Source organism: Argiope bruennichi, chromosome 10 (genome assembly GCF_947563725.1).
Source record: "Argiope bruennichi chromosome 10, qqArgBrue1.1, whole genome shotgun sequence".
Lineage (NCBI taxonomy): Eukaryota > Metazoa > Arthropoda > Arachnida > Araneae > Araneidae > Argiope > Argiope bruennichi.
In genome coordinates, this window is record NC_079160.1 from 39,456,170 (window position 1) to 39,480,220 (window position 24,051).

At 29.5% G+C, this 24,051-nt stretch overlaps 1 protein-coding gene across 7 annotated transcripts in view; it reads left to right on the top strand.

Moving 5' to 3' along the window:
• Positions 1-9,355, top strand: part of LOC129988295 (collagen alpha chain CG42342-like) — a 698,930-nt gene extending 689,575 nt beyond the window's left edge. For 5 of the 7 annotated variants that reach the window (XM_056096482.1, XM_056096483.1, XM_056096487.1 and 2 more), the window contains 8 exons: positions 1,537-1,563; positions 2,355-2,408; positions 3,460-3,486; positions 3,792-3,827; positions 4,803-4,856; positions 5,840-5,926; positions 6,201-6,297; positions 8,610-9,355. In XM_056096482.1, the coding sequence (XP_055952457.1) occupies positions 1,537-1,563; positions 2,355-2,408; positions 3,460-3,486; positions 3,792-3,827; positions 4,803-4,856; positions 5,840-5,926; positions 6,201-6,260 (345 nt within the window). In that variant the 3' untranslated portion in view covers positions 6,261-6,297; positions 8,610-9,355. The remainder of the gene's footprint in view (positions 1-1,536; positions 1,564-2,354; positions 2,409-3,459; positions 3,487-3,791; positions 3,828-4,802; positions 4,857-5,839; positions 5,927-6,200; positions 6,298-8,609) is intronic. The other 2 variants (XM_056096484.1, XM_056096486.1) reach the window with 2 other exon arrangements.
• Positions 9,356-24,051: the final 14,696 nt, after the last annotated feature.

The window sequence follows — 24,051 nt, forward strand, 5'->3', positions numbered from 1 at the left end:
ACGCAAATGCGTGAATTTTTCTACGCCAGTTGGGGTAACGCTATGCAGATTATACATTTTTAATTTCCTTTATTCTGTGTTATTTTAATTCAAAAGTACTTCAGAATGAATCTGAAACATGGATTAATTAACAATGTTTAATTTTAAATGCATAAAACATTAAGAAAATAAACAGAGTCGTTTGAAATAATCCGCCGAAAAATCTTAACCCTAGCCTCATTACTGTTGGGAGAAAAAAAGAACTAAAGCCTAAATCATTTGGCGTTGGGGAAAATGGAAGATTATTTTGGCGAAAAAGTTGGCGGTGGGGAAAATGGAAGATTTTTTTGGCGGGAAAGTTAGTTTTTAATTAATAATTAAAATTCTAATTAAAATTTCAAAAAAAGAGACCCCAGGTGCACATTCCCGGCCTCTAAGGTATACATGTACCAAATTTGGTAGCTGTATGTCAAATGACCTGGCCTGTAGAGCGCCAACACACACACACACACACATTGAGCTTTATTATAAGTATATAGATTATTATTTTCTAATAACTTCGTAAGAATCTAAGTTGTTTTTTCTAAAGAGGTTAAATTATTTCAAGTAACATTGTAAGTAAAATAAAATTGAAGCAATTGTCTCTCTTTACAATTTGAATTTATTTGTTTTCAGTTCAGTTCATTCAATTATCAGAGAATATGTTTTAAAAAACTGCACAAATTTACAATGCTAAGAAAATTCTAAATCAAAATTATTGCATTACAGTTTTTATGTTTAAAAGTATTCCATCAAATTAGAAACAAGCTAATATTTTTTCATGAGTTTTATATGATTTGTTTAGCCTGAACATCTCAGTCATATTTCTTAATAAATAAATGAAATTACATATAGGAAAATCTTTAGAATTCATTATATATCATATTTTTCTTCCAAAATTATCTTGAATTATGTAACTGTTAAACAACTTTTTAGGTATATTGTATATCTACAAATACTACTATTATGTTTTTTAAACATATATATTCAAGATGAATGAATGATTTTATGGGTTAAATATATTAATATTTTTATTCTTTTTAGGTCTTATGTTTTCTTCTATTGCTTCATTCCATGTTCAGCATATCTAATATTCTTTCTTAACTAACTGTGTTACTCAACTAATGGTGGTGGGAGCTTGATTTGTGTTGTGATATTTATGCTCTAATATTAACATATTTATGAATTCAGTAGTTTTTATATTTTTAAAGTGTTTTTAATAAAATTTATGTATACTGATTTAGTGAATGATAGATAATTCTAATAATTTTTAAATCTATCGAATTGTTTGAATTTTAAATAACTGAAATGTATTTAATTTGTTATAAACATTTTACTTGAAAAAGTTGGTTTTAAATCAATTCAGTATGTGCATGTTGCTACTTTTTGCTTTGCTGTACAGCATTTTAAAGAATTTAGTTTGCAAAGGTGTGCTGGTTTTAATTTTTCTTACTTTCGATGTAAGCAGTATGTTATCCTTTGTGGTTTTTGACTGTTAGTGTTATTGTTTAAACGCAGGGCCCACCAGGATTGGATGGAATGAAGGTGAGAATATGTTATATTTCAATATTTTTCTGATAGAAATAACTAAAATGATTAAATTAAAAGTAACACCACCTTTAAAAAACTGTTTTACAGAGCAATTATTATTGGAAGTTTTTAATTTCGTGAATGATAAATTGTCCTATGTTTGGGAAAATTTTATAAGATAATAAATTCATCACTATGTTTTAAAAAGTTTCATGAATTGAAATTTTAAAAATGGTTAAATATACATTATAAAATTTTATGGCTGAATTTTCTCCTTTTTCATTTCCAAAGTTTTATTTAATAAAAATCTGACAATATCAGTTATTTCGGCTAAAATTTAAATTAATTATTTTTAATAATTTTTTATTAAAGTTATTATTCTATTTTCCATTTATATGTGCATTAATTCACAATTTATAGAATCGGTTGTAAATACCACTCAATCTTCTTTAATCTGTAACTTAAAATTTTATAAGTTTCCAGTGTTTTTATTTGTATGAAATTCTACTCTTGAATTAATTTATAAATATATTTGCACATGCATTAACTATTAATTGTGAAAACTACTCAACATCTAGTATTAATAATAGAGTGAAAGTCATTTATTCTTATAGCAAGTGCAATATAATCCTAATATTTTAGATATCATTCATAGTATATATTCAGATATTTTGTGCAACTAAATTTTATGTTCCTTATCATTAAAATTATAATAAATTCAGGAATTGCGATATCCTTATATAAAATTAATATTAATGAATTGTGACTTAAGATTTCATTTCCTTTGGATATACACTTGTTTTTAGGGTGAAAGAGGAGATCAAGGCAGAAAAGGAGATAAAGGTGAACCAGGATTGCCAGTGAGTACTTATTCTCAGAATTTAATATTCTGAGTCATAAAAAAAAAAGAAACAATAGTAGTAATCTGTAGTGATGGTAATAATTTGCTCTCCTTTTAATAGTAGTTATTTCAATTGATATAATTAGTAGAGTAATGAAAACACTACTAAAGCTATATGAAATGAAACATTTTTTCAATGAATTTTTAAAAAGTAAAGAAAATGGTTATTTACAAATTAATTGCTGATTAGATAAAAGATTATAACAATAACAAATATTTCCAAAAAGATCATATATAGGGATACAAAAAGCACTGAAAAATTTGAATGGAATTCTGTTCAGTTTTACTGAGTAAGAAGAATGTTAATAAGATTCATGCAATTTTATATTTAATTCTGAGAAATTTTTTTCCCATTATATATTTCTGTTTTCAGATGTAGTCTGATTCAAGCTTAATTGCTACTTAGCTAATGTTATAAATATTTTTGAAAAATTTCATTTCAATATTATCTTTATACATTAGCTTATTTTTGTATTTTTTTAAAAAATTATTATTATTTTAAATACTATGAATTTTTGAATTGAATATCAAATGGTATTACCCATATATAGTAAAAATTAGATAATCAAAAATTTGGTTCAGCTAATATTAAACAGAAACCACAAATGTACATAACTTCAAAAGTCAAATGGAAAATTGATTTGTTAATGCTTGATGAAAAACGATTACAGTTTGATTTTAATTAGATGTCTGTTCTCTATGGCCTGATCAACTAGGAAGATTAATAGTAGGAAATAGTTTTTTGACTTTGGAAAACATGTTTTATTTTTAGAAGATTATTTTTATTTAAATTTTTCCTACAAAACATTGCATTTCGTATCGCTTATTTGAATGATGTATTTAATGTTTTGGAGATTTTAATAACTTTACTTGATCTTTTTGTCATTTAATGTTCTATGCATGATGTCCATAAGAAATTAGAAATAAAGGATGCTTAATCTTGACTTTTCAATATAATTCTATACTCACGTTAACTTTCCAGTAAATAATCTGAATTGTTTCCTTCTTAGGGCACAGACGGAATACCAGGTTTACCGGTAACTATCAAGGACAACAGTATGGGTGCTGGTCCTACAAGTCCGTGATTTTTGTGGCTAATACTTCTAACTACTAAAAAGAACTTAGTACAGCCACCCAGTAGTTTGGGACTCTGTCTTGCATGCTGCTTTTTTTTCTGCTATTTCTGTTAGCTATTTCTAACTGTCTGCTGCATGTCTTGCATATTTTTTTAGTGCTGCATGGATTCTTTAGCTTTGCATTAGAGCCACATTTAACAGAAATGTGTCTCTCTTCAAGTCTGTGATTAATAATCATAAAATTAATTGGTTATTTATTTTTCTAGGGGCCAAAAGGGGAGAAGGGAGAGATTGGACCTGAGGTCAGAATTTTATTTCTTTGAACTGAATTTTAAAGTATATGTAATAATAACATTGTATATTTCTTAATTGCACGGAAACTTAAATATTCCATGCAAGGATTATCAAGTTTTCCACTCATAATTTTATATATAAATTCCAATTAATGTGGTTAATTGGCTATTAATACTAATAGCAGTTATTGTTAATAAAAATGGTTTAATCTTAATATCTATATATTCAATTTTCTATGTATGTGTTAAATTAAATCTAATTAAATATTTTGATAAATTTAATTCAAATGAAGATTATCTATTTCGTTACTTCTGTTTATTAATTACGAAATATTTTTAAAAAAATGACAACATCTTTTTATTCTGATCTGGAAAGTCATTATGAATTATTGCTGTTATGAAAAAAGTGCTTTATTTGTAAACAAATTTAACTAGAAGAACATATTGTTTATTGACGTAAGAATGTTTAAAAGTTTTTGATTCTTTGAAATCTTTTATCTATATAATTTAATAACCCATATGCCAGAATTAAATGTATTATATACATGCATAACAAAAATTAATCTTTTCATGAATCACTTAATTTTTTTTCATAAAATAAGAATGTAAATGTGGATTCGAAATATGACCTAAGATTTTTTGCATGTAATCTAGGAAATTTATAATTTAATCAGCAATATTAAAACTAATTTAATTTTACCATATTTTTTTTAATTATTATTATAATCAACAATGCAGGAAGTCTCTACTGTCAAAATATACTTACCATCGTGATGATTTGGCCAGAATAAATCACTGTACCTGCTTTTTTAACAAATCTAAATCAAATGCATTTTAAATTATATATTGAAGGAATTAAATACAATTACTAGAAAATATTAAACCTCTTAAAATTGCATTGATTGAAAAAGATGCATTTTAAAATTACATTTGAAACTTCATGTGTGTCAATTCTTAAACTTCAATAAAGGAATTTCTTTTCAGGGTTTACGTGGCAAACGAGGTAAAAGAGGCGAGAAAGGAGAAAAAGGAGATCAAGTAAGAAATTTCATTTTATTCTGCTGATAATTATATACGGTTAAACATGAAAACACGAGGTCTTCGAATAATCAATTATAGTTTAGCCAACATTTTGTTTTTTAAAAAAGAACTAAAAATTTTTATTGATCTTTAAAATTAATTTAAAAGATGGAACTTTATTTTTTAATTTCTGCATATTCTATTACCACAAAATCGATTTATTACAGAATAAAAATTTTGAGCCTTTTCGAAGTGCAGTAGAGTGTTAAAATAGTATTAAATGAAGGAATGCTATTGAATTCAATAAATTTGAAAAATATCTTCAAGAATGGGGAGAAAAATCTTGTTCATCGTGTGCCAGTTATTCTTGATACTTCACAGTTTATAGATGCCATAATGTTGATATTGTTATGAATTTGTAACATTGGCTTCCGTGCGCAATAAATCTTTTGACAAGTAGGATAATTTTACAGATATAATAATGATTTCCGACTTAGTAACCCCGCTCTTCGCCACAAAAATGCAGAATAAAGAAGAGTTTAGTTAGTTTAGTTTAGTTTAGTTATATTAACGTCCCGTTTGAAGCAACGCTAGGGCTATTTTGGGACGGACCTCGTAATTTTGAACCATGGTCAGATAACGAGGACGACACCTGAAGAATAAAGAAGAATCTCAGTGATATCTCGATTAGGAGCAAATGTACAGTATCTTTCTGGAAGCTAATGTGCAGGAAAATTTAAAAATATCGAAACACAGAGTAATAGTGGGAGTCGAATTGAGTTCTGTCTAAACTTTTTGTACCGTTGCTGCTGTTTTGTGTACTTTTCGTCTGTGTTTTGACACCCGAGTTTCAAATATCGAGTTTTACGATAGTGTTTTTGTGTGAAATAAGACGTCATTACCTTCTGCTGAGCCTGCTTTATTTTCCTCAACAGTATGGAATGAAATACCATTTAATTATACTCATTAAGATTACATATAGATCTTATTCTCATTTTTAGGGAGTCCCTGGTTTAGATGCTCCTTGCCCATTAGGACCGGATGGCTTACCATTACCTGGCTGTGGTTGGAGGCCGCCTCCTGGCGGTGTAAGTTTTTATATATTTATATTAAAAAAACAGATGCTTTCTATATTATAATATGTTCTGTGGATTTAAAAATTTTTTTAATTTTTATGCACTGCAAAATAAAATTTGATTTCTATTCATAAAACCATATGTCACAATAATTAATTATTGTATTACTAATGTAATCTATTCTCTTATATGTAAAACTATATGTATTAGATTTTTTTAAAAAAGTTATAGTGTGTGGTACTTTCTCATATCAAGTCGTTTTTAATTTATTCCTTTTAATATACAGGGACCTATTCCACCTGGTGCATATCCTCCTGGCCCCTACCCCACAGGACCGGATGTGTAAAGGAAGCCTGTCTAATCATGAGCTCATCACTGCCACCGTAAGTACCTTTGAACGGGAGGGAGGAGGGGAGAGATTGAAACACAATTTATGTAAAACTTGATTATCATTGCATTAATAATAATAATAATAATAAAAAAACCCAGAAAATTTCTTTAAAAAAAGTGAAAGGATATTTTTAAAAAATGATTAAAAAAGATGCCGATTACCCTCTCCATGTTTTCGCTACTGAAATTCCTCAGCAGGATGCGATTCGTAAGCAGGATGCGATTGGGCTCTTCGGCAATTTCGGGGCCATCTTTTCCTTCTCTCAAAACCAGTTGCTTCTACACATTTTAATTTACCATCTATATAAGTAATTTTTAAATAGCAAATATTATGACAATCAAAAATGGTAAAAACACTTCAAAGTTGTACCTTCAACAATACTGGTCTCGGTATTCTCCGAATATTAAAATGTAAAAATAATTTTAAACAAAACATTTTTTTAAAAAAATGACATTTTTTACGCATTTAAATACAAAGCTTGTCAGAGCTGTTGAATTGAAAATCATTCTGCTAACTTTAAAAAATGGACAGCTATGATCTGTACATGAATTTGGGGTACACGATAAAATCCTCAGCATAATATTCTGAAATTTAAAAAAAAAAAAAAATACTGCAAAAATATTTCTAGAACTTGGCCGTATTAAGCTATTGCCTACTTTGCTTAGTTAATATTCGAAGCCTGGTCGTAAGTTCAAATGGCTTATGAATTTAGATGTTACATGCAAAGTCAAATAAATAATCAAATTTATACATAAAAAAAACTAATAGTGCTGCAGTTCTACAATAATTATATACGATGCGGCGGCCCTTATGGTCTCGGGTATTATGCAAGCCTTAAATTTTTCAAGATGACCTCGAGAAGTAAAATGAACGATAGTTCATCATTAAATTTTGCAGATCATTCGTTCAGATTCAATTTAAAACAGGAGACTCATTAGATTGTGCACTTAACGAATTTAATTAATGATTGATACTTGCATCAAAAGAGGTCTTTTATGGTGAGTTCTTTAAAAATAATACTATCTTGAAAAGAATTTCACTTTGATAAAATTGTTAAAAATCAAAATCTAGCACCATCGTTAGCCTAAATAAAGAAATATATATATATTGGTGTTAGATTTTTTAGAAAGTGAAGTGTAAGTCCAAGCAAAATTCTATATAAACGATGTCTAAAATAGTGTAAACAAAATAATTGCAGTTCTTTCTAACAATCAGTTTTGATGTTTTTGAAACGAAGGCTTGCAGGCAACTGATACGAAATTAAAAAGATTATTTATTTATATATTTAAAAAAGTAAGAAAAATCAATAAACCAGTCATCCACCCTTAATCGTTTGTCAGATTTTTGTCAATCTTTCCTTCAGATGAAAACTCATGATGCCTAGTGAAATATAATAAACAAAACTTCTCTGTACATTATAGGAAAACTCCTCTTTACAGTTCCCAGCTTTAACGAATGCAGCAATTTCATGAAATTTTGTAGCTTTGAAGCATAGCTAGCTAATCAGAATGCTCAGTTATTATCATGCAACTTTTATTTATATTATTTTAAATATTGTTTATTATGCTTTTGTTCTGATTTATATGTAACTTATCAGACAGACATGACTAAATTAATATAATTAATAATCGACTAAATTATTGACATTAATATAGTCATGTCGACGAATTTTGAGAAAATATATCTTATCACAACTAAAAAAAGGCATTTTAAATCATGACTGCATAATAATAATAATAATAATAATAGAGCATTCTGATTGGTTGACAATGCTTGTAAAGAAGCAAAATTAATTATGACAAAAATTGGCAAAATCGATCCAAATGTTGAGATTGTTACTCTGTATTTTATTTTGCTGTGGAGATGCAGGGGGTAGACAACTCTATGTATCTAGCTTTCATAGGAAATAAAATTTGGCAAAATCGGTAAATTAGATATTTTACTTATTTAATAGTTGTGACTGACGAACTCTATCTAAATGTTTTTTTTTTCTTTTCTTTTTCGTCACCAAGAATGCATTGTAAATTTATACTTTCAAAATTTCTTTTCACAAATGGATAGTGGTTGAGAAAAGGGCACAACTGATTTGATATAAAATACAAACGACCATTGATAGCTTTAATTTTATAAGAAATAAATATTGGTGAAATCGAGGTAGTATTTGTGGCTGGGAGAAAGATAATTTCGTTTGCTAATTATCTTAAATAATATATGATGGATAGGCAACTAGTCGCCGTAGGCGGCTAGTAGTTGTTTTAAAAATTTACCGATGAGCCTAACACACATACCTGTTTTTCTTTTTAGAAAACGTAAAAGGATCCAAGCAGCACCTGCAAGATAATCAGAAGATCAACCAAATACCTGAAGATGAATCTTTTTTTCTTTTGAACTTGTGAAGATTTCAGAGAGACGCTACTTATAAGCAATCGGATGGAGGAAAAAAAAAAATATGGATTTGTGGCAACAAATTGTGATGGCGTTTTCTAAATGAATTCTCATAATCCTTTTTTTCTCCTATTTGGTACAAGAGTCAATTGTTTTTTTGATGTTTTCGTTCATCTCAATGATATTTAAATTCAACATTTCATATCATCTGCATCAACAGGAACAAGGCTGCATTTAATTTATTCCTGTTGTGTTGTTTTTCTAGACGGAGGTCGTTTCGAAAAAAAACTGATGTGTTGATTACCTTTATATGAAGTAAAGAAATACCAAGAAAAACTTTTACTCGTGAACGCGATATGTTTCGCGCACTCGAATGAGTCGAAATGTGCAACGTTCACATTTCGACCTCATTTGCAAATTAATGACTCTGTCGAGTTTATATCATTACAATCATATCACTTGTCTGCACGTAAAGTGGATATCAAATAAAAGAGAATTATCAGCCCGAATAACTATTTTGTGAATGTGCAGGTGAAAGAAAGAATTTTTTTCTGTTGATTAGCATGAGTGGATTTTACTCCGACAATTTTTTCAACTGTTTGTCACACACAAACGAGTGCAAGTGTAAAGCAAGCAATCATTAAATTAATCGTTCTTTTCCCGTCTCTTTTCATTGGCTTCTTTCATTCACTTCACTTCATACACAATGGGAATTAACATAGAAATTTTTTAGTTGTTGAAACACATAAAACAAATTAGAATACGGTACACTTCCGAGTATCCGGTTTGCGATTATCCGGCTTCCGTACTATCCTGTTTAGTTTTGTTTTATCGTTATTAACCTGTTAACTGGGTACGACGAAATATTTAAATGCAAAACGAATTGAATATGAGTTAATTACCCGGTTAACAGGTTAAAGGAGGGAGGTAAGGCATTAGCAACATTGCCAAAGCAAGCATTACAATCAGTCCAGATGAAAAGTTACTATTAAATAAGCTAAATTGTTGCAAAATATAATCATTATGACCGCTACAAAGAGTGCATTAATTTTGACATTTGTATTGGTCAATTTTAATTTTAATTAACTGTCTCTGGATTTAATTTATATCATTTCATCATTTTTTGCTGTTTTCTGACTATCGGAAAAAATTCCTCAAAATGTTAATTTTTATGATGCTTTTTAATGCATTTTGAAAAAAAAAAAATGGTATCCTTCGTTTCTTCTTTCAATCCTAGTCTCTGTACTAAAGAACAGATATAAAACAACTTCATTATTATTATTTTTTTGTTTAGTGTTTATCTGTACTCAATATATGAGTAAGAAGACCTCGTGTCACCTGACACAAGAACTTAACCTCTGGCTAACTTTGTAATACAGAATAAAAAAAAGTATTACCATTATAGAGTAAAAGTATTCCGTACACTCCCGAGTACCCGGTTTGAAACTATCCGGCTTCTATATGCCTGATCTAGTTTTCTTTTATCGTAATTAAATGAGAAATGCAAATAGTTGTATTGGTATCATTGGAAGCGGGCATTTGCTACCATCTTCCTACGTGTCGTGTCCAAAATACAAGTTGCGACAAAAAAAAAGAAAAGTATTATGGTTACCTTTTCGTATGTGTAATCATTTCTCAGTGCAAAATAAAATCAGTTTGAGTCCATTTTCTTAAGAACTAGGCCTACGATTTACGTTAACGTTTTGTTTATGTTTTCTGTATTTAAATTAGGCATTGCAGAATTTTTCTTAAAATGTGAACAATTTGTATCCTTTAATTTATTTTTTCTCTAACAAATTCTTGAAACGTACAGTGCGATATATAAACTACCAGTACAAAGCCTTCTATTTTAACTTGACTGCTTTTATGATTCACCGGTTACGGATGCGTTCACATTGAGATAAATGGAGGGCTTAGTACCACTAAGAAGTGAGAAAATACATATTATAACAGTGAGGTTTGGTATAAAAACTTTGTCTTGTAACTTATAAAACCAAAGGTCGAATCACGCTCATCGATACTTCATGCAAATTCGACCCCAATCGGAGAAAAGGCAATATTTGCAATTGGATTGAGCTGGCTATTCTGGTGTTGAGTCGAATTGTACTTTTAATATTGAAATCACCAGAGTGATCTCTCCAAAACTTTATCGCGATCTCTTTAAATAAAGGTCTTATGCATCTCATCCCACATAAAACTGTGTGATTTCGATAAAGCCGCAAATATTTCACTTGATATCAGCGAACAATAACTAAGAAATATAGATTTTGGACGGGAATCCAGCATTTTCCCTGAATCTTATTTCGGTGATTAATCATTAATCTTTGACATCATAGTATTTTGAATGCCCCTTTTCCCGGCTGACTATCAAAGCAAAATTTGGCATAGAACAGCAAATTTAGTCACAGGATCCCATTCCAAACTTCCTTTATTTAAGTCATTGCGCTTATGCATGCATGAAAGTACAAAACAACAGACTATCAAGGTCTCGTCGGATTTTCTACAAACTTTGGTATGTATCTTCATTTCAAATGCTAAATCTGTGTGCCAAATTTTATTTATCTATACGTTTTGCAGTTATTGAGTTCACTTGTAGTCGAACAGCTGGACAGACAGACTTCCTCTAACAGATTTTGTCGAAAATTTGATAGAAATCTACTAATTCGATGCAACGTCCATATGGGAAATTTTATGCGTGTAAATCAAAACGTTTTGAGCTATCGTATTCGATATATAAACAGAGCGACAGACAGACACAATTCCAAAAATGTGATTTGTGCGAGTGTTTTTTCCCCCCTCATTCGGGGGAGGGTCAGCATGCGAAAATAAGAATCTGTCATCTTAGAAATTAAAGCGAAAGCTCGAGAACAAGAGATTAAAAATTAATATTTTTTAGAAAACATAAATTATTACATATTATATATATTTAATTTAAATTATTATTATTATTATTGTAATTTCGCATAAGTGCGTAAGCATCAAGAAGAATTGACTGGTAAAATTTCCGGTGAATATCTGCATTATTTTCCGTAATATTCAATTTTATCGAAAAAATAAAGGTATTGGAAAAATGCCTATAAGTACTTTTCTATTTATCCGTATTTGCGAACGAAAAATAATTTTATACCAAAAGCATTATTCTACAAAAAACGGTTTCTATATTCTGATTATTCAGAAAACTGCGTTTTCAAAACTTTTAATAATCTAAATCACAATTTATTTTATAATTATTGTCATCATACTTGCTGGGAATTGCACTTTTTTTTTTTTTTCCTTGAATGCTTTATTTTGCTTTTAACATTTTTTCCAACTGAACTTTTTTTCGTATTTTAAAATTTCAATGATATATTAATCACAAAAAAAAATTAAAAAAATCTAAAGTTGAACTGAATTTGAAGGGAAAAAAATATCTTTCCAACTTTGGAAGCATTCATAAAACAAACGGCAAGAATACTATACGAATCGCAATAAGTATGCACTGCCTTTTCGTAAATGACTTCTGATCATTTCTATGGCAGTAAGAATCGGAGAAATGTTTTTTTATTATTAAATTTATGCTTTTTCTTACCAACGAAATCAATGATCATTTTCTGACTGTAATAGATATGCTTAATTTTTTATGCGAACATTTTTAATTGATAAACATAACCTACTTTTTTAATGAAATCCTAAACCTCAATCAAAAAGTTCGATATATATATACATATAGTTTTCAACACATGAGAGTTTAACTTTATTTAAATTACATATACATATTTAAAAAAGCAAAACATACAATTTGTTTAAAATAACAAAAATGACATGCGCACATTTATTTCACTGCTCTTTGCACCCTTGTATGGATTGAAATAACATTAACCGCCTCGAACAGGATTCTTCATCAACTTATGAGGTTAAATAAATACGTAGGTCAAAGAGATAATGTAACAGCAAATCGTTAACACATTTCATTGATCTAATCTATACAAAAAAATGAAAATACAAGAAGAATTAGACATACTTAATCACCAACCATCCACCCACTCACCCCTTTTCTCGCTACTATTATACATGCCGTGAAATATATTCAAAACCATGTTTCATTTTTCTGAAACAGAACTAGGACGATTCATTATAAAGTCGCATTTTTATCTCATTTGTATTACAACTTGCACCGGGAGAAAGGACATAATACGTCAAATTTCTTAAAAAACATTTTAAAATAAAATATATTATTTTTAAAAAATTAAAAAGATATATAATTTTTAAAAATTTCAAAACATTTCAGGCGATTTAATTTTTAATTTTTTTTTATTATTATTATTTTTTCCTGCAATGCAAATTTATTTGGAGGAAAACTACGTATGAATTTATAATTCCAATTAAATGCTAATTTTTTTAAAAATATTTTTATGCTTGTTACTGAATTTTCATAGGAATTTTATATTTTCCTGAACTAAAATTGACTTTTAACTATTTAAAAAAATTTGAAACATAAAATGCATATCCTATTTTTTTCGGACATTTCGGAGAGATTTAACCCTTTAAAGGGCCATTTTTTTCTAGTCATATTATGTTAAAATATTTTTAAGCTTGAAATTATAATAAGAAAAGGGATTCATTTAGCTTATTAGATAAATTTAATTTGGTTAATTAATAATTAAGTAACAAATCAAGACACGTCATTTTGTGTGGGATAAAGAACTGAAGCATCTAAGTTTCTGTCTTTCTAAAAAAATTTGTCAGAACTTATGCCAACCTACATAATTTCATACAAAGATTGATAAATTTGGTGGGAAGCATACTTCCCATGGCCCTAGAAAGGGTTAAATCTAATTACAATATGATTTTGAGAAAAGTCATTAAGATGTACTTTTTTTCTTCTTAATCCCCCAGATATTTATTTAATGGAACAATACATTTTATAACACTATTTTAGTTGAATATAAACATATATTTTGGTGATGAAACGATAAAAATAAAATTACACGTTTTCGTCCATTTTTGCTTATTTTAAAGTCCACTATCCCCGTAACATATATCTTTACCATGTAAAATCATAATATGAAAATTCAAATCATTCGTTTTTATTTTAAATTAACTTTATAACTGAAATAAACAAGAAATAATTCATTAACTAACCTACACATCTACAATTTACGTAGGTTTCAAAGAGAATTTGTTTAGCTTTCATAATTATATTGCTGTTAGTTGCATAGCACTATTACATAGTTGCATATAAATAACAATCCGCTCCATTTAGAAAGTACTCTATTTACAAACATTCCCTAACAATGACTAGAAAGGTACATAATCGGCAAGATAAAAATTTCTTTTAATTGCTACTATATGTAATATTCAGAATGCTGGAGGTTGTAATGGAGATCTCCCTCCCCATTACAACTTTTTATTGAAGGAAAAGTACCTGTGAATAGGGAATGATAACCTAGACAATGACCAGACAAACTGTTACCTTGACCGGCTAGCCTTGTTTCAATTTGAACACATGGTCAGTTTTATTGCACGATAATTCGATTAACCGCTCTTATATCAAGCAATTTTTTTCACCTTCTTATTCGGGATCCCCCCCCCCCCACACACACACATACTTCCAAAAACTTTTCTTTTAATAAAAAAATATCTAAATCATCGTCATTTTGTTTTTTCAGATATTCGTAATCATGTATATATTAATTTATTATCTAACAAATATAAATGTGCATATTTGTTAGATAATAAATTAACAAGCATACATGTTCCCATTGATAGAGTTTAAAATTTGTAAAACAAGAATGTAAAATTCAAGAGCTTCAAAAATATACATCGAACTTCAAAATTCCTGGAGGAAAAGCGATCTATTGAAATTTCAATTAGCAATAACAATACATGCTACAAATTGTTCAACTATTTCTTACTAAAATTTATTAATATTGCTTCGTTGACCCTATTATCATGATCTTCTACAATATTTTCAGAAGTTTTAATAACCATATTATGATTTTTAAAAATTGTTAATTCCAAATCATATGCCGATATAATCAAACGAGATGCCTTGACCCGTGTTTAAGTGTTTATGTAAGGGTAGAGGGCGTAAACAGATCGATTATAAATACTACTTGTCTAATTGCCAAATAAATTGTTAAAAAAAATCAACTACAAATTATACTATATTAAATTACAATTATTTTATATTGAATTATTAAAATCATTATTAATTCTGTCAATACGGAAAAGCAACAAACACCCATGCAACGAAATCCCCCCGAGCCACCTGACAAATTTCTTTCCTTTTCTTTAAATGTGATTGGTTGAATATGGGTGGTGGAGGCTTTGTTCTTTAGAGACGATCGTCCAGATGGATTCTGGGATAGGGAAGTTTTCTAAGAACCTCAAAGGAGGTTTGAGAATATATTTGTTTAATAACAATCAGCTAAGTGGAGAAGTTGTTTGTATGACAGCCCTCGAGAACACGATCTGTCAATATGGTTTTTAAAGGGGTGGGTGGGAAATTTTTATAATAAATCGGACATTCTAGTATTTTAAGATGTCTGAACTAAAATGATCTTAGAATTAAATGAAGTACAGTTAATTACTGATTTATATTAGAATATTAATTATTCAATTAATTGTTTGAACTTGATATATCTTGCAAAATAATAATTTTTATGTTAAGTTAGTTTGAAGTTTATTTTTTTATACTGTACTATAAAAATTAATTGCTTTTATTTATAAAAAGGGCAGTAATTAATGAGTATAGTTAATTTTTAAGAATTTTTATTTCTATAGTAATTTCTTTCAGGATATGCATATTACAAAATAAATAAAATCCGCTTTACAAAGCTTTTAAAATAAAAAAAAATGTGAACTAAAATACATCATTAAAATATCGATTGTTAAAAATGTGTCGATCTATGAAATTAATTGACTCATTATTAAGAAAGGATCTAATAATGTCCACTGCCAGGAGCTGTAAATTGCTTAAAGTCGCCACTTCTTGGGATTCAGTCGATGTAAAGCACAAAAAACAGGAATTTGCAAACGATTTCTAATTCTAAAACTGGAATATTAAATAAGTAAAGTAGCCATCTGACCAGAGGAAAATTTGTCTAGATAAAAATTATAGATGTTGGACCCATTACAGGGCTTGAACGATTAGTTCCTTGAATTTCCTAATTTTAGTTAAATATATAGATGACTTAAAATAAATATAAAGCATCGAATTAAATAAAGCATTGAATTCAGCCAGCTTACCTGCAAAAATACAAAATTATTTCGCATAAAATTGTGATAATTTTTCACGTAACTGAAACGAAGAAAGCTATATTGGTAGAACATTTAAAATCATTACGGAATTTAAAACATTTCCGATGTTTATTTAAAAAACCTCTGACACACATATATAAGATCAACTTGTTTAAATGAAACATCGAAGACTGGTAAATAAGTATCAATTAATAATTTACTAATTACTACATTCATAGCAAACCAATAATCATTATAATAATTACTGACAATAATAAATATGATAAGTAGACACGAAGAAATAATTACTGAAAGAGTATTTTAAATCAAATTTATCAGAATATGAAGAACGCGTTGATATACATTCAAGTTTATTGCATCAAGAACGTCATAAACATCTTATCATATGAAGTGATCAACATCAATTTAACTAAATTAGATAAACAAAAAATGTTTATCTTTTTTATTAATTTAAAAAGGAATAAATTTTAACACTTTTTTTTTATCATCCATTTGTATATCGTGCATAGAATTTGATCTTTAAAGTGGCTTTTACATAAAAAGTGACATCATTTAAAGGCTTCAAACAGTTATCACGGTAAACGCCCTGCATAGTGATAATAAAAGAAAAAAGTGCCAACGCGGTCAAGTATCTATCAGTAACAGGACCTTGCCCAAGGTCATTGAATATGCCATGAATATAAACGAAAACAGATCATTAACCGTAACCGACAGGAGGCTATCGCATGTCAATTGGGCATGCGACTGCTTATTTATTTTTTCCCCTTCTTTTTCTTTAACCTGCAAGTTATAAAAAGAAAATCCCAAACAAGTTAATGAAAAAAAAATAATAATCGATTTTTCCGGATAATTCTTAAGTTGAAGTATTAACTAGACTAATGGTATTTTTGCGGCTAAATTGGTGTATCATGTATGAATACATAATTCATTAAGTGCACATCTTGATAAGGTTTACGCCCAAGCATTTGTCTACTAAATAGAACTTTCACAGATTTCGCTTTGTATTTTTGTCATTCGGCTGTAGGCAACCAGCAAGATCATATTTCATAGGATCATTCCTATGACTATGTAAGTAATCAGCGGAAAAGTTCCTTCTTTGATTTTCCCAAATAAGGCTATTGTATTCCAATCTCCATAATTTGGAAAATTGTTGACTTATTTGGTATCCTTGCTATAAAGACAACTATAAAATTATTCAGAATGTGGTAAAAAATTCTCTAGTTCAATGATGGATTTAAACATTTTACAGTCCTTGGCAGTTCACATTATTAACCATAAAATGCATAGCGATGTAGATCTGCATTATACGTTTAAAACCTCATAACTCTTTATAAAACAACCTTTGCATCATAAAGTTTCTTAATTTTAATTTTACCAAAACTATTTTATCGTTTCCGAACGCAACCGGAATCTGACAGTTTATTTCTTTATCTTTATTTATGACAATTTTCATTGCTGGCGAGCTGTCTTACAATTTCATTTCGGCGGATGTTACGAAGTACGATTATTTATATAAAAATTAATAAAAACATACAGGAAAAATTGTTTTCGGATTGGAACAAGGCAAGTGTAACGAATAATATTTATATTTTTGAATATACTGATAAATTTAAGCAAGAAAAAAGTAGCCTATTTTGTGATATAAAAATACATCAACATGCAAAGTTCACTCAGAGGGTCATCTCGTCCTTTGTCATCTATGGATGAACGAAAAAACGTCATTGGTCACTGGTTTATATTTTCAAACATATTGAGGAGTAAAATTCCACCATGTGAGGGCAACACACCGTGGTCATGTAGCAAATGTAATGTTCCCTTATGTTTAAATGCTAAAAATAATTATTTCATGAATTTTCATGTAATGAGAGGTATTATTTCTGCTTGAAATATTATATTATTTCTACAAATCTACTGCGCAGATTTGTAGAATTCCAAGAGTGATTGTTCATAATGATGTAAAAATACATCGATTGTGAGGATTTTTTTTTAAAATATAATTTTGTTGCTCCATTAATTACACCCATTTCCCCGGTTGATTTAAAATTTTATTTAGTAAAAATAAAAATCCATGCATTTAAGGGTTATGTTTCTCTTTTAATAATTTTGGTGAATTTAATTTTACTTTTCAACAAATTTTTAACTTAATTATGTTTATACCTACTTTAGATTAATTTTATTCTTTAGTAATTTTACAAAATTATACTTATTTATTTTTTTACAAATAAAAATGAACCCGTCTAGAACTTAATATCAATTTAACATCTCAGATTTGATGGCCACAAATTAAATAACGAAAGTTATAATGGAAAATCTTATGCATATTGGCTAAGTACTTAAGAAGTTTTAAAACTTATAGCTGAAATAGGCTTGATACAAAAAATGACCCACTAACAAAAATGCAAAGCTGATGAACACAAAATACAAACTAGCATGAGTTGTCTTCCCAAAACTTTCTCGCATACTCTCTAGTAAATTTATTGTGACAAAGAGCGCTTTATATTGCATTGGCATACAACAGTTGTGAAATATTTTTTGGCGTGAATTTTTGGCGCAGTTTAGCCAAGATAGGCTCTTGTGCCACTAAACTTCATAAACCTAACCTTTGGCGTGAATTTAGCATTTTTACTGAATCTATCATGTTATCCTTGGCGATAAATCCCTTGCGTGCGGTTAATAGTATCCCAAAATCGAATTTGTGCTTAGACGCGTTTTTCTCAACCGATTGAAACAAAAATTTGACATAAAATTGCACTTGTAGTCATAAAATTCAATACCAAATTTGATAAATTTCTGCCATTCCGTTTTTGAGTTATCGTGTTTACATGTTTCTGAAAGTACAGACCGACAGACGGTCAATTCTTTGTTGGATGAGGCTCAAAATGTGACAGGAGTCTAAACTATAGATGTTAAATCTATGTACCTAATTTTATCTATCTAGCTCTCTTCATTAACTAGTTATCTTGTAAATTACATTCGAAGTGCAGGACAGACAGACTACCTCCGAAGGGTTTTTGCCCAAAATTTGATAGAAATTTACAAATATGGTATAAAAAAGACTAAACTTCAACCGTCTAGTTCAAAGCATTTTTGAGTTATCATTGTCACAGACTGACAGACGGACATTTTCCGAAAATGTCTTTTTGGAACTATGAGAGGTCTAAAATGTGGAAAATCGTCAAAATCTCGAATTCGAATTTTTCGACGATTGCTATACTTTCACTATATTACGTATACGAGAAAGTAAAAAATGCAATTGAATTACATCGACAATTTTTCGTTTTGCACATTTTATAAACTTTTTATTATATATTCTCAAAATCCAGATGTTTCCTATGTATTTTTTAATGATTTAAAAATTAAATGTTTCCAACTGTTCAATTCATAAATGGTGTGTGTATTCATCCATCTGATGATTATTTTATTCTGTGAAGTGTAAATATTTTTAATGTTTATTTTCCGATCCCCTTTTCTTTGTGTACTTTTTCGTTTATTTGTGTGTATTTCGTGTATTATCGTATACTTGCACTTTCTTTGTTCATACAACTCTGTAACTGCATATTTTTCGTAAGCGCATTCTCATATAAATAAGATATGTTTCGAATTTAACTTAGTTACATGGCGGGAACAGCATTCACAGGTCCCTTCCCATTGACTTATTGTATACAAAATTTAAAATTTTTTTAGATAAATCCATAATTTTGCTGCCAAGAAAAAATATCAAATTTCATTTATCTAGCTCATTGTGCATTTCAGTCATTGCATTTGCATTTATAGGAACCGACAGATTCTTTAAAGGATTTGATACAACTTATGATACAGATATACAATTTTCACCATCAAATCATTTGCCAAATTTTCTCAAACCCCCGGGAAATGAAGATGCTTCCGGTATGGTGGTTGCATCTCGCCACCCTAGAGGGCACACAAAAAGGTGGGAGATTTGGCTCCTCCCATCGATAACGGGAGGCACTTCCTTCGGGAAGGGTTATACCGTGGCCGGTGATGGCCCTTAGGACTCAACCACAGTTCCCGCCAAAGTTGCTGTTGCGGCGGTCCGGTCATTCATTTTTCTTTATCCGTGTGCCTTCGGGCGGGTCGGAGAGTCAGTGATATGACTTGCCACATTTTCTCTATCTCTTTTGAATCATTTATGAGCTATCCTGTTTTTCATGCACATGGATAAATAGATAAACAGTATATGGATTCTTTTCAAAATTTAATAATATAAATAATAATTAAATATATACTTATGCATAAGCACTGACATATGCACATGCAAAATGAAAACTGAAATACATGACATTGTAAATTTTATAAAAGAAATCGAAATTATGTAAAAATTATACAGAAAGGTCTCGTAAATTCTATAGATTATAAATATAAACCAGAATGTATGGTTCTCTAACAGAATGTATCTCTTCTCATTCCCCAGATAAAAATGTGAACCATCTGCAAGAATGTGAATGCAAAGAGTGATTAGATATTTATTTTCTGAGTCCCAAACATGAGAGTTATGTGCTTCATAACGCAATAAAGAAAAAAATGGCGATGGAATATTATTATCTCTATGGCATGTAGCAATTACGAAATTGATTATTACTGTGCCATCTTTAGCGATTAATCTTTGAGATGAGGTTAATACATAAGAACCAGAAAACCGAAGGTACATTTGATGTCTTCTCCTTCTTCCCAACTAAAATCAAAATTTAGCAACAAAATAAATAAATAAAACTACAGATGCAATTACAAGATGATGAACCAAATTTCATTTATTTATGTTCTTGCATTTTTGAGTCATTGCGTGGAAAAGTACAGACCGATAAACGGGTTGAATTCCACGTTTGATATAGATTTACCGAGACTATTTAAGATGCTGAAATCTGTGTACAAAATTTCATCTATTTACCTCCATTTATTGTTTATTTGGGCAGCCTGACATATGCACTTCCTCTTAATGAAATTCGTTCAAAATTCGGATAGAATTCCACAAATGTGGTGTTAAGTCCACATATCTGTAAATTCCCTCCATCTAGATCAAGCTGTTATTTTCATGTTCACAGATAGATATAATTCCAAAAATGTGTTTTTAGAACTCGGATATGTTTGATTCGTCAAACTCTCTATTTAGAAATTTTTAACGATTGCAATCTTTCTCTCTGTGTACATCGTGTACGAGAAAGTAACGAGCTTGTACGTTGTGTACGAGAAAGTAACGAGCTTGTACGTTGTGTATGAGAAAGTAACGAGCTTGTACGTTGTGTACGAGAAAGTAACGAGCTGGTACGTTGTGTACGAGAAAGTAACGAGCTTGTACGTTGTGTATGAGAAAGTAACGAGCTTGTACGTTGTGTACGAGAAAGGAACGAGCTTGTACGTTGTGTACGAGAAAGGAACGAGCTTGTACGTTGTGTACGAGAAAGGAACGAGCTTGTACGTTGTGTACGAGAAAGGAACGAGCTTGTACGTTGTGTACGAGAAAGTAACGAGCTTGTACGTTGTGTACGAGAAAATAACGAGCTTGTACGTTGTGTACGAGAAAGTAACGAGCTTGTACGTTGTGTACGAGAAAGTAACGAGCTTGTAAAGCAGTGACGTGTGAAAAGTCTCGAATGAAGGACAAGGCAATACAAAAGTTCAAGACGATTAAATCTTAAAAAATAATAACAATAATATTGTGGTGGTAACTTCATACGCCAGATAACAACTTCCGGACACGAGTGTACACTTTTGTCTAGTGGCTTTGTTACTCGAAAATGAGCCCTAACGTAGCGAGTTCGAACCTTCAAACTTGGACAATTAATAATGGACATTTAATTTATGGACAATACATATATTTCCGATTTTAACTCACAAGCTAATGCAAAGATATTACAATCTTATTAATATGTATTTCAATGCATATATTTCCGGTTTTACCTCACAAGCTAATGCAAAGATATTACAATTTTATTAATTTGGATTCCAGTGTATATATATATATTACCGGTTTTATCTCACAAGCTAAAGAAAAGATATTACAATCGTATTAATCTGGATTCCATTATATCGATTTCTGTCATTAATTCCATCATTACTTTGAAATTCCTTTTTACATTCATCATCAAATTGGTGTTGCCAAACCCATAATAGGAAATTTGAGATATCATATCTATTAAATTAATTTTGAATTCGTATCCATCAATTCATTTAGATATCCAGATGGGCTGTGCATTTTTTCGTTAATTTAAAATTCATTAACAACCAACGTTTTGATTAATTATTCATTTACCAGAAATCAAGAATCTTTTATATATATATTGTCATACCGTTGCTCTAAGATATAATCATCTTACACATCTCCTAAGGCCAGATGATTTATTAATGATACACTGAATGTAGATGTTAGTCTGATCTGAATATAGAACTTTTGATTTTACTTTAATGGTTCAGATGAAGTAACACCTAAGTCAAATCAATAAAAATAATTAAAAAAATAAAAAGGATTCGACTTTAGTTTTCTACTGTAGCATTCGTATCGATTACAAATGCTTCATTTTTTTTCCCTCACGCAATAATCAAATAATTCGGTATACAGGTACTTAAATGATTATTAATCATAAATTGTCGTTTCTGCAATCGTTGCCTTAAGCTTTAGTGTTTGCATATCTTTTCATACATATAATCAAATCTCACAAAAAGACAGCACCATCTGATAGTGATCACTATATTTATATTTTAATATTCACTATGAATTAAGCCTAAAAAAAGAATGATTTTTTTTTTCGTTTGATACTTTTCCTGTTTATTATAACACATCTACCACGGCATTTCTATAATCGTCTGCGTCTATTAATAAAACCGCCGGCTGTGTTCTATTTCACTTATTAGGAACTTCTGATTAATTGCATTTCGACAAACTGTAACACCGCTTGCACTCTGCTATGGACGTGTTCTATTTCAAACTTTGAGCATTTTGATTAATTGAAGTAATCTTGTCTAAACGTAGTTATACGTCGACATTGGCTATAATTATCCGACGTAGTCTTGAGCAAGGGCACGTCTTATCGAATCTTCTATCGCGGTCAGAAACTGATTACCGAATATTCGACAGATGATGTTAGTCAAATATGCAAATATTAATTTCTTTATTCAAGTTAAGTAACAAATTTAAATCATTTCTTTGGAATCATTTGCATAAAGAAAAAATTAAACTAATGTAATGGAAATTAGTTTAATTAGCAATAAATATCTGTCTTTTTAGAGGTTGTTATAAAGTATTTCAAACATATCGTAAATTACATTCTTTTTTTTTTATCGCTCGAAGTACATAATAAATCTAATATTTACCAGGATGTTTTCAATCTCTTTGAACATTATACAATTGGACCGTCAAAATCTCGCTTATATTACTGGACAACATATTAAAAACCCTGCAGAAGATAAAATATCTGCTTTGCTTTAACGTTTTAGATCAAGACTTTTCTCAACAATTTTAAATTTTGCCTCACATGAATGAAAATCAAAAATATATGTGCCATCATAAAAAATATTTTCCAATAAAGAATCTATGCATACTAAATAAGGTAATTTTAATCTAAGAAGAAAACATTTTAAACTTTTGCATCAGAATAAATTATAAATATATTATATAGGGTGTTCATTAATTATTGTCGGGGTTTCCGTACCTCATAACTTTCGAATAAAAAATTTTACGCAAACACCGATTACGTATTCGTAAATTACAACTCAAAGAATTTTATTAATGATATTAAAGTGTAAAGTTTGCACAATTTGCACTTTGTAGGCATTCAGCTGAAAGCGATTATGCATTCGTAAATTCGCTGAACAAATTTTGACTCGAATTGAGGATGATGAAAATTACCTTCGGAAATGGTTCTTCAGTGGCGAATCCACTTTTCATGTGTCAGAAAAAGTAAATAAACATAACTGTAGAATATGGGGCTCGGAGAACCCGCACGATTATCAAAAGTCGAAATTTGTTCAGCGAATTTACGAATACATAATCGCCTTCAGCTGAATGCCTACAAAGTGCAAATTGTGCAAACTTTACACTTTAATATCATTAATAAAATTCTTTGAGTTGTAATTTACGAATACGTAATCGGTTTTTGCGTAATAT